This window comes from Pleurodeles waltl, chromosome 6 (genome assembly GCF_031143425.1).
Source record: "Pleurodeles waltl isolate 20211129_DDA chromosome 6, aPleWal1.hap1.20221129, whole genome shotgun sequence".
Lineage (NCBI taxonomy): Eukaryota > Metazoa > Chordata > Amphibia > Caudata > Salamandridae > Pleurodeles > Pleurodeles waltl.
In genome coordinates, this window is record NC_090445.1 from 1,208,960,773 (window position 1) to 1,208,972,974 (window position 12,202).

At 42.5% G+C, this 12,202-nt stretch overlaps 1 protein-coding gene across 1 annotated transcript in view; it reads left to right on the forward strand.

Moving 5' to 3' along the window:
• Positions 1-12,202, forward strand: part of MYPN (myopalladin) — a 2,801,288-nt gene that overhangs the window by 2,094,561 nt on the left and 694,525 nt on the right. The window contains exon 14 of the mRNA XM_069240514.1: positions 7,353-7,502. Coding sequence (XP_069096615.1) covers positions 7,353-7,502 — 150 coding nt within the window. The remainder of the gene's footprint in view (positions 1-7,352; positions 7,503-12,202) is intronic.

Sequence of the window (12,202 nt, forward strand, 5' to 3'; positions counted from 1 at the left end):
ATATTCCAAAGCAAGCACTCAAGCTAAACCAAAGAACAGGGGTCTTAATAAAGGAGTTTAACCTTTCATATACCAAACCAATACCCCCCGCGATCCGGATATACGAAACCAAGGCAGTAAGCTCAGCCCTTTATGGAGCTGAACTCTGGGGCTGTGCCAAAGCCAAAGAAATAAAGTTGTCTGAAAGTAACTTTTTACAGAATCTAATGTCCCTCCAGTCGAGTACTCCACTGTTTCCTCTTTTTAAAGACCTAGGCATGAAACGCATTGACCACAAAGCCCGTCTACGCCCACGCTTGTATTGGCGGCGCCTTTGGACCACCCCGGAGCTTGCCTCCTTTACTACAGCCCTGCAGGTCATCCTAGAAGCTGACCATTCCCATAGTATCCCCTGACTTAGGTATATCAAGGGGTTACTTTATTTGCTTGGGCTCAGAGAACTGTGGGATTCCCCAACCACTACTTCATTTCGTTCCAAAAGTGATCTTAAAAAACTGTATTGGCACATGGCAGACTGAAGACATGAGGGTTGCTCTTCACTCAACACTATCATGTGACTTCACTAACCTAAAAGAGAAGTGCAAATACAAGGCTTTCTGGGACATAATAACGGTGCCAAGAGAGAGGAAGTTATACTTCCGGTTCCGTATTGGCACCCTGCCATTAAGACTATTCACTAGTCACTGGTCACATGACGAAACAACAATCTGCCCATCTTGTAAAGCCCACATTGAAAACTCCCCCATGTCCCATTTGTCTGCCCTGCATACACTGCTCCACGCAGGAAATGGTTGACCCCGGATTGTAGACAGCTGGGAGTGCGCAGGTCAGACTTAGCTCTTCGAATTCTTAGATCAGCCACTCGACCTATGTTGGTGATTGCTGTTGCCAGATTCCTTGGAGCAAGCTGGATTGTCAGAGGGAAGTTTTTACCAATATAATGGTGTTAACAAGAATGTTAGACTTACCCCGGGAGCGCATTCAATCTTTACTTTTACTTAAATTCTTATTCCTATTTAATTTTATCATTTTATTCGTATACATGTACTGTACATATTTTATACACATATTTTATTTAATTCTGTGTAATTATTTATTGTTGCTGCGCTTTTGTGGCTCTTGTAGCCGAAATAAAGTTATTTGACTGACTGACTGAAAGGCTTTCTTCTCCAAAAACCCTGAAGCTGCATGGAACTGGCTGGAGGAGGGGAAATCGCCCCCCAGGACATCTGGACAATCCTGATGACCGAAAGGGCTGAGCCCGTGGAGCGAGCTTCTCCCCCTCAGGTGCAAAACCTTGAACGATGCACTAGGAGGCTGAATGGCACATGGAAATGTGTTGCAGGTGGGGGCAAAGACTCATCCTCTTCGAGCTCTGGATAAAACACTGGCCCAGGGCCCCCTTGAAGATAGAGAATAGGAGTTATACGGAGGTCATGTTTGAGGTCTCAACGAGAGCCACAGGGTCTGTGAACAGCAACTTTGGAAGATGTGACGTTGGACAATATCATCAGCTGGGGAAATTCTTCCTTCTTCTTCAGTAGAATAATAGTTGTCTGTGTTTCATAAAATTCTCTATTGATGACTAGTTGAGGGATTTTAAGGTTGACTGATACTTCATGTTTAGAAATGTGGGGTGGGGTGTCGTGGTGGGGGGTTTCATGACACGATAGGGGTAGCTCATGAGGCACAGGGAGAAGGCTCCAGTGGTATTCAGTCATCAGAAAACCCATTTTTTGGTCAATAACTGTAATCTGCAGCGCTACTATGACTTTAATGGAGATTATCATATGTGGTTCACTAGAGGGTCAAGGGTGTGTGGCTATTTTGCTGCACAGGACGTCCCCACTTGTAGTCATTGATAATATCCCACATGCTTTGGGGCACATTGTGCATGTTACGGACTCCATAGTAGGGAAGCCACAGACAATAATTAGTGTGCATGTCCCGTCAGCCTTGGGAGATCACACCCTGGAAGATCTTACAAAGGTTGTGGCTGCAGTTCCACAGAGTCACATTACTGTTAGGGGTAAATTCAACAACGTAATGTACACACCAGCAGACATTATTGCAGAGACTGAAGTCTGCGGAGTGGCAACCTTGGGATCCTGGGTTGCCTCTCTGGACCTCGTAGATGTCTGGAGGTAATTTTATCCAAGCACAAGGGAATTCACACATTTCTCCTATTCACTGATTACTCTCCAATACTGGTGATGCTGAGGGGATCGGGAGATGGGTTGGATAGATGTTGGTGCCTTCACCCTGGGTAGTTGCAACATGTCCACTTCCATGAACAGATGGGTAACGGGATTGAGGAAAACACAACGCATAACGCCTCCCCTGATTTCTTGCCTACTGTGCTCTTGGAAGCAATGAAAACAGTGCTGCCGGGGAGAATAACATAATATGTAGTGGGGCGAAGATGGATGAAATCACTAAAGCAGTGCTTATCTGCCCTTGAACGCCAGGGGTGGATTCCCCGGGTGAAGAAGGCCAGCGCTAGTTGGAAGCTGTTCAGCAGGCTTTAAAGAATTGATTGATTGATGGCACGAAAGCAGTGCTATCTGCAACACAACACTGTATCTATGAGTTCGGTGACAAATCCGGCAAGCTTAGTTATTTGTTAGTGAAGATTAGTGCCGCAGAGCTACACAACATAAAAGGGACAATGGTCCAAGAGGCTCAGGGAATTGCTGAGGTATTTGCAGATTACTATGAGGCACTGCACAGAGCACATCCACCCCATGCATTGGAGACTCACTGCCCCATTGTGTGGAATCTGATAATGTCCATACTCACTGCCAGACAGTGAATGGACCTCGGCCTCCGGATTGAGGAAGAAGCGCTGAGGCTGGCTCTACAGAATATGCCCCCAGGCAGCGCTCTGGGCCTCAATGACTACCCAGTGGAGTTTTTCTTTTAAGAAATTCGCTAATGCCAGTGCTCCATTGATGTGCTATATGCTTTTTGGAACTCCTTTGTACCAGGTCGCTTTCCATAGACATTAGTGAAGTGGTCCTTCCTAAATCTAATAAGCTAGCCACACAGGTTGCATCCTATCAGCCGATTTATTTGATTAATATAGAGGCCAAAGTGCTGATGAGGGTGATGGCCACCTGAATGGCAAAGGTGATGCGCTCATTGATAATAAGAGATGAAAATTGATTTTTCCATCCAGGGGGACCAGGCACCGTATTAGGAGGCTATACGATGTGTTGGCATGGATGCAGGAGATTTCTAAACCTATGTACATAGCTCAACTTGATTTCATGAAAGCCTTCAACTCAGTTGAATGGCCTTTCCTTCACTTAGTGCTGCAGCACATGAACTTTGACTCCCTCTTTCGGCAACGGATCTGGTTGCTTTAGCAAGCTCCCAATGGGCAATTGTGAGAGTGAATGGTGGCCTATTTCAGAGGTTCCCTATAAGAAGGGGCAGCAGATAGGGTGGCCCCTTGTCTTCATATCTGTTTACTCCAGTTATTGAACTGCTGGCTGAATGGATGAGGTGCAGCACTCAAGTTTGGGGACTGCAACAGAAAGATAGAAGGATGAGTCCAAGGATCACATCTCGCTCTATGAAGATGATATCCTGTTGATCACACAGCGATCGCAGACCATGATTCCTAGATGAATCCAAATATTAACGGTCTATCGGACTTATGAGCCAACTGGGACAAATATTCTATTGTCCTGTTTTCCGGCTCCCTAAGGGTTAGGGTTACTCATAAAAAAATGTATTTGGGAACTATATGATGGGGTCTGGGGGCAGTAAATGCACAGGTCTGCTAGTGGGCAGAGCAGCTGCTGCCAATCAACGGTTGGCTTTTCGAAGAGAGGGGTGATCCAGCATTTCTGTTTACAACTGGCTAGATTCACAGAATGCCCTCCATGGTCGTGGCTGTATGGTGCCAGGGCTCTGAAGCAGTTGCTGCAAATTACAACAGTCCCCACTGATTGTTGGGGTATGCCATGAAATGGATGGGGTAGGCTACACGGCCCAAAGGGGAACCATCACTGTGACTGGGTTTGTGGTTAAAGACATCCACGCAACTGTGAGGTTTCCAGAAATGGGACAAGTGGGTATCTCTAAACTGGAGTTGGTGCGTTGCCTTATCCTGCGCAAGGGAGGCACTTCATAGGCGTTGGGGTGAATTTTCCCACACAACACCCATAGATTTTGATGCTGCCCAGACTTAATTAATCAAGTAAACCTAGGGAAGTGCCAAAGCCTTACGCCTCCTGAGGTGAGGCGTAACAAAGAGAAATATTTTTATTTCTCCTTGTTGTTTCCTCTATCCATATGTGCTGCACTCTGCCGCACACGTAGAAAGAGGAAAACACCTCTTGGGATTGTTTTTGTGCATGAAACTGCCCCTTCATGCACAAAAACAATCCTGCATGCAACTCAGGCACCCTTGCACTATGGTGCAAGGGTGCCTGCTTTGGTGTAAAGCTGCTGAAATGGCACCAGGGCAGGGAGAAAGGACGTAAAAGTACCATATAGCATAAATACTTTGATTTCCTGCCTTTTCGCTTTAGATGACTTGCGGCGCTGCCCTACGTCAAAACCCTGCAAATGAGGCCATTGTTTTAATTCAGATGAATAAAAAAGTATTTTCATGATGCATGATTTGGTCCTCCAGTGCTGCATAATCCTAATGCAAAATCAGACTTGCACAACACATTCTTGGTACAAGGACATTATTTTGCTCTCTGTCACACCACAAAAAGAGATTAACAGATTTTGTGACGATCTGTGGTTGACGAAGCCCAATCTGCTGGAGACAAGCTTTTGAGTTTTATTAGTCGTCTCAAAAGTACAGTTTTTTTGATTTTTGTAATTTAAAGGGATTAGCCTGGATTTTTTCAAATAAATGTTGGGACAATAACCTCTTAGAAACGTAATAATTTTTTTCGCCAATGGAATTTTTTGTAGTGTTCCTCCATCATTTCATTCACAATTTCTGGGTCTTTTTCTCCCCACCAGATGTTACTCTTGCATTCCATGAAGTACAATAAGAAGACTTTTAATTTTGGATTATTTTTCTGACCAACCCGTGACAGCACCTCTGCAAGAACCTTTTGCTGAGTTCTAACATCCTCTGCTTTAGAACTTTATCTTTCCCACTTGCACTTTTAATACTTATCATGTTTTAACTCAAGGTATCCTCTCAATGTAGAAGTGCTGAAGGAGTAATAGGTTCTATGGCCCCTGTTTAGCTTCGGTTTACAGAACTTGCAGGTGACCCTGCTTGTATTCAGTGTCTTCCTGCCTCGGGATGACTTCAGAACTACCAAAAAATATAATGCTTGGTGTTCTTCACTAGTTCCACCATCTCCATTCTTGGGGTGTACGTTCTAATTACCCCTGGCCACGATTTATAGTCACTAGAGATAACTATAACTGTTGAATTGTAGTGTTTTTTTAGTTTTTGAGATTAAAAGTAACATTGTCACTGAAGTTTTCACCTAACTATAACGTCACTTTAAACTTTGTTTTTGTTCAGTGAATATACACACATACCCACATATTTGCCTCATTAGCTACTAGATCTGATCTACTTACTTATCATTCAGAAATTGGCGAGGTTGGCTCCCTACAATGACCTGTTAATAAAAATTATTGTCCTTCTCAATAATATAGTTAGTGCTTTCAACCACTATGTATGTGAAAAGGGACAGATGGTAGATATAGAAGCAACTGAAGAGGTCTATTAGTTGCTCTTTGAGATGTTCTCAATCAGACCAAGGACTTCATGAGCAGTAACTAGCCAGATAGTTTGCCTAGTTTCAGCTGCCAAAAGAGTAGCACACGTAGTTCATTCAAAGAAAAATGGTAATTAATAAGTGTTGTTACAAGGTAGTTCACCTAAATGAAAACCTGAATAAAAACAAAATCAAAGTTTTCATGGAAACCACTAAGGGAACTAACGACTAATGAGCAATTTTTAACGCACCCAAATGTAACTTCGGTATGTGTTTATACGTTCTACATCCTGATTCACAATATCGACATAGAGGAATTTTAGAATTATGATTTTCACTTCAAATTTCAAATGCTGGATAGACTGCCTGAATGGCTATCTTAAATGTAGGATTTTGTTGTGGAAAAGAGTGAATGCCATAGTGGATGTCCAATCGACATGTATTGTACATACAAGCACTTCAGTGTGTGAGCAAGAAAAACATTCTGTTTTGCGTGATTATTTTCATGTTGCAACAATCAGGAAAGTTACATCTAAAAGGGATAAAGTGACTGTGTTGCAGCAGATCACTGATGGTAATGCATGGAAAAGACTTTGAAATTTCATGGGGCAGCCAGACAGTGGTATGGGTTTCCTACCAAGTGGAAACTCTGCTTAAGTCAATGTTTAACAGAAGGTTTATTCCTAGTAATGTATGTATATGAGTAGACTTATTATGTTTTTTTTTCAGGAATCTTTTTATTGGTATTTCAATTGTTATAACAGTTATTCCGTAACAGTTAGACATTATGGTTATAGCCACACAGTGAACAATTGCAACAATTTTGCATTACATAGGTACGCGAGCAAAGCCTGCATCAGCCGGTGTATTTACGGTGGCAGTAGTTAGGTAAACAGATTAATTATCTGAGTTGGTGAGTGTCGTTTTACAGGTAGCAAGTTGTACCTGGGTTCTGGTATAAACATTTCGTACGGTGCGGAAATCAGGTCTCCGGGTTTAAGCAGAGAGTACTAGTCAAACATCGTTACTGCCGCTTTTTTCCATTAAACGTACATTCGGGTGCACAGTTATTTATAAATGAAGATCCTGGATTAATAACGAATAGGAACAATAACTTTCATGAACAGTGGAGTACATTATCTACAGATTTTTCATAGTGGTAGTGCTGTGCCTTATTGTGTGTGGAATCTTCTCAATATTATAAGCGTGCGCTAGTATAGCATTGAGCCACGTTTGGGTCACTATATGAGTAGACTTATATAGCATTAAATGCAAATTTTCCTGAGTATCCTAAGGATGCTTGTGAAAAGTTGTAACATTTATTCAAAACTAAAAAGGTAGTAGTTTTCAAAGTTTTTAGCACAACTTTGTAAATTGAGGCCTTGAACCCCATGTAAACAAAAGATGAGAAGAGGTTTGCCTGTTGTGTTCCCCTAAGAGGGCCATCTTGGAGCCATACAGATCGGGTTGTGATATTACACTGCAATATACTGTGATGTTTTGGAGTACACTAATCTTAAATGTGTGATATATTCATAAAAGGCTTTAATTTAGGTGGTATATCTCCAAATCTGTAAACAGAAACATGTATGTAATAAGCAATGATATTGACTCAGTGGTAATTTGTATGTTTGATTCTTACAGGTATACTGGTTTAAAGATGGAACACAGATTTCAAAGAAAAATGCACGCTTCAAAATGAAAAGAGGGACTGATGGAACTTGTTCACTGCACATAGATGCTGCTACAAATGATGATGATGGAAATTACACAATTATGGCTGCAAATCCCCAAGTAATAATAATTTACATATTTTTTATGTACACTTTTTTTTTTTTAATCACGTGTATGACACACGCTCCTGTGCATTAAAAATCATAGCAGAATCTCCGTAAATAGATTTTAGGTGGTTATATTATGTTCATAAGACACATATAAACCTAAAGACAATATCTATATAGACTACTTAAATTTAACTATCCGTCCTTATTTGAGCCAATCTAATGAAACATAATTGGAGACAGCTAGAAATATAAATGAGCTATAAGTAGCCCTACACATTCATAGGGGTCCGTTCAGTGTTTTTTTGAAGTAGAGTACAGCAACAATAATTTGGCCTTGAGTTTTGAATAGAGAAAAAAAGTAGGAGAAAATAGATACTTTCAGAATAAAGGCTGCAAACACAGAGCCAGACTTGAATGCATTCTACAAATTAGACTGGATGGCAATTAGGGGATACTTGTAATAGAAATTATGCATAAAAAGACTTTACATTTCTGGGAATCACACAATCCAAATAAGCCTAATGCGCAGGTTGGAACTCTTGCCCAAAATATTTCACAAATATCTAACATTCATCTGTGCATAGATCTAAATTTCCCACATAAAATCAACAGGCAGGTTTCATCGGCGAAGCATCAGATTGTTTCAGAACACCTGGGCAACTCTACAGATGTGTTATTGAGAGCTTCTTATTTCTGACTGTCATATTTCATAGCTCAAACTAGTGAATAGGCACCTGAGCTAGGTAAGCTCAATAGCTTCTCTTTAAAGTGCTAGATGCGGGCTCGTCAACACACAGAACGAACTTATTGGTGGTTTAATGTGGCATGCCTCGATATAGAGTTGACACCCATTCCGGCATGCCATTAAAAAGCTGAACAACAGCTTCGAAGAATTAAAAAATATCTGAAAAAGTGATTTTCTGTATTATCAAGACTACTGTTATTGGAGAATTTCTACCCCCTAATATAGAGCAGTTTAACACCATAATACAGAGCAGAGAGTCCAAAAGTTTAATATATGCAAAGAGAACTAGAGTATGACCTCCACGGAGTTTGTTAGGTTGAAAACCCCCTACCCAGTCAGCTAATGTGGCTCTAGATTCCATAATTGATTAATCTCAGAATGATTTAGGGCTGCTTTGGCCGTCATATGAACCATAGGTAAAATAAATCATTTTCATAAACAAACGTTGGCAAGTTTCACCATTCCCAAAAGAAATTTAATAGAATCTCCATCATCTAAGTTCTTTCTGCCACATCAAAAGCATATCAAGGAATGACCAGAAAGAGTTCACTTGTCTTAATAAGTACCATTCATCCGCACCATAGCCAGCTGATCATCCCTGAAGGGAATGACTGGAAGCTGAGACCAGTATACTCTGGGGGTAAGTGGTATTGGCACTGTGCCTACACCCCACTTGTAACCACCCACAACCTAGGCACAACTGTGTCTGTTGTCTTTGTGAGAGCAATGCTGACTGGAAGGCCTGGCGATAGGGCTACCCTATGTCTATAGCCCCCTGCGTCTAGCTTGGGCATGCCCGTTGGATTCTGGAGAAAGGGGCGTAATGCTCAATGCTTTCCTGAGAAATAGTCGTTCACAATTGACTCCAAAGACAGGGCCACTAAGCTCAGCCTCTAGACTTAGAAACAACTGTGCACGGTTGATGACCATGCCAAACGGGCTATGGAAGGGCACTTGCAGGACAAAAAACAGGTGCTGAAGGCAAAGCCTAGTAGCCAAAGCAACAAACGAAGACCAGTAGGCTCGGAGAGCAGAGAAGCAGAACACAATGTTCGTGCAAAATATAAACATATACAGCACTGGTTTTCTAATGTTCAGCAAGAACAATAAGGTAGACCAACCTTGATGAAACACACTGGAAGATGAGCAGGGCATTTTACAGCTCAAAGTAGATAACTCTTGTATCCAAAGTTCCCAGATTGAATATGAAGCCTTCGTTTCTATACCCTTTCAGGTCTATCTGAGACGTTTGGCTTCTTTAAAATCCAGCTCTTTCACATCTTCTGACAAGGTCAATATTAATGGCAATGGATAGTGACTTTTTGTATTTGTTGCATTAATTTCTCGATGGTCAATGCTTGGTGGTATGTCTCCTCATTGCGTCTTCACTAAAATAAGACATGCTCTAGCTTGTGATTGAGACAATTATGAATTAATTTCCTAGACTGGAGAATTGATTGGAACATCTTGAAGTATGGAGTAAATTGAATGGAGAAAGTGTAGCAAGTAGTACAAAGACTCCAGGGTTATTGTACTTGTTACAAATGAGGTTTCTAGTTGGCAGTGGTTTGCACCCTGTCTGAGTAAGGACCTTCATTCTAGTCAGAGTAAGGGAGTCACACTGCTAAGATAAACCCTTTTCACTCCTTGGTAGTTTGGCACAAGAAGTCATGCATATCTGAGAGGTAATAAGTAAAGTATTTACACACACACTCACACACCCACACACACACACACACAACACACACACAGTAACACAGTGAAAACACTACAAAAGGACTCCACACCAGTTTAGAAAAATACCCAATATTTATCTAGATAAAACAAGACCAAAATGACAAACATCCAACATACACAAGCAAAGGTATGGGCTATCACGACTTCTTGACAGAGTCATTTTGAACAGTCCAATGTCACTTGTGAGGGAGTGCTGGCCAGTCACAGAGTCGCACTGACCCCAAGTACTGTACCTAAGGAAGCTAGAGGAAACACAAAAGGTGCACGTAGTCGTTCAGGTGTCACTGGAGCTGGTGTGGCATTGGTTCCTTACTGCTACCGGGGAGGTAAAGCATTGGTTCCTCACTGCTAGGCAGTGGAGATGAGGCATCAGTTCCTTATGGTTGCTGGGGTGGTGACGTGGTGTTGGTGACGAATCCAGCAGGTCAAGATGCCAGGCGTCAACTTCGCAGTGTCGCGATCACACCATATGGCCAGAGGTGCTGCGTGAAGTCGGAGCCAGGTGCCATAAATGTTGGTGACACTGTGCTCTGGAATCACATGTGGCAGGACTTCCGATGCACAGCAGCGTAGTCAGACTTGCAGCATCGGTCATTGCACTCAGTGGGAACCATAGTTCTGGTGCAGACAGGGGCATGGAGTCTGACAGCGGTGCCAGTTCCAAAGTCGGTCTGGAGTATATTTGCTTGGTTTCTTCTTGGTTACACTAGAACTCACTCCCAAGGGCCCAGGAGCTGGATTTGCATCACTTGGCAAGTCAGGGCTCTCAGCAAGAGAGCACAGGTGCCGGCAGTCAAAGTCTTTGATGTCCCTGAGTTTTCTTAACAAGAGGCAAGCTCAGTTCAAGCACTGAAGAACCTTTGGAATCAGGATGTCAAAAGCAAAGTCCATTCCTTTCACTCCCAGAACAGAAGTAGCAAGCAGCAGGCCAGCACAGCAAAGCAACATGAAGAGTGGCAGTCCCTTCTACAGCATCCAGCTCGTCTTCCTGGCAGAATGTCCTCAGTCCAGAAGAATTCTAACTTTGTGGGGTCAGAGGCCCAATACTTATATCAGTTTCTGCAATTGAAGTAGGCAAACTTGAAATAAAAAGTCGTTGTAGTGCGCAAGACCCTGCAGTTCCTGCCCTGGCCCCAGAAACACTCTAGGGGGTTGGAGACTGTTTGTGTAAGGACAGGCACAGCCCAGTTCAGATGCAAGTGTCAGCTCCTTCCATCAGTTTAGCTCTGTAAGACCCATCAGAATATATTGGATACACCTCAGCTCCCATTGTTTGACTGTATAGAGTAAATTCACAACAAACCCAACTATCATCCTAACCAAGACATGTATTCCACAGATAGGAAGAGGCACAGAAACGTTAGGCAAGGAAATTCCCACTTTCCAAAGGTGGCATTTCCAAACTTACAATTAAAGATGTATTTTTAAATTGGGAATTCAGAGACCCCAAACTCCAAATTTCCATCTGCTCCTAATGGGAAATTACACTTAAAAGATATTTAAAGATAGTCCCCATTTTACCCTGTAGGAGAGATAGGCCTTGCAATATTGAAAAACAAATTTAGTAGTATTTCACTATGAGGACATTTAAAACACACCAGTACATGTCCTAACTTTTAAATACACTGCCCCCTCCCCATGAAGCTGCCTTGGGCCTACTTTAGAGGTGACGTACATGTAGTAAAAGGGAAGGTTTGGGCCTGGCAAGTTGGTGCACTTGCCAAGTCTAAATGGCAGTCTAGATCTGCACACACAGACACTGCAGTGGCAGGTCTGAAACATATTTACAGGGCTACTCATGTGGGTGGCACAATCAGTGCTGAAGGTCCAGCAGTAGTACTTGATTTACAGGCCTTGGGCATACATAGCGCACTTTAATTGGGGCATACTAGTAAATTAACCAGTCAGCAGTGGTAGAATGACCACAGTCCTAAAGCCAGCAAAAGCAAAATTCAGCACAGCATCAAAACAGGATGTCAGAAGCACAAATATTGGGGATAACCCTGCAAGGGTCATTTCCAACAGTAGGCTTCACCCAATGAACAAAGTATCTTAAATCCAGGCTGCAGAGCGTTTTCGTGGACCCAAGTTAAAGATGTGTTGTGCAGCCGAAGTAATACCTTGGTTCAGAGATGCAGCAATGCTGCTGTGCGCAGTCCTGTTGCATGGACATCAAGGATCCTAACAATGGGGCTTGCGATGCGAAGGCCGGTGTTGAGGATGTGCTG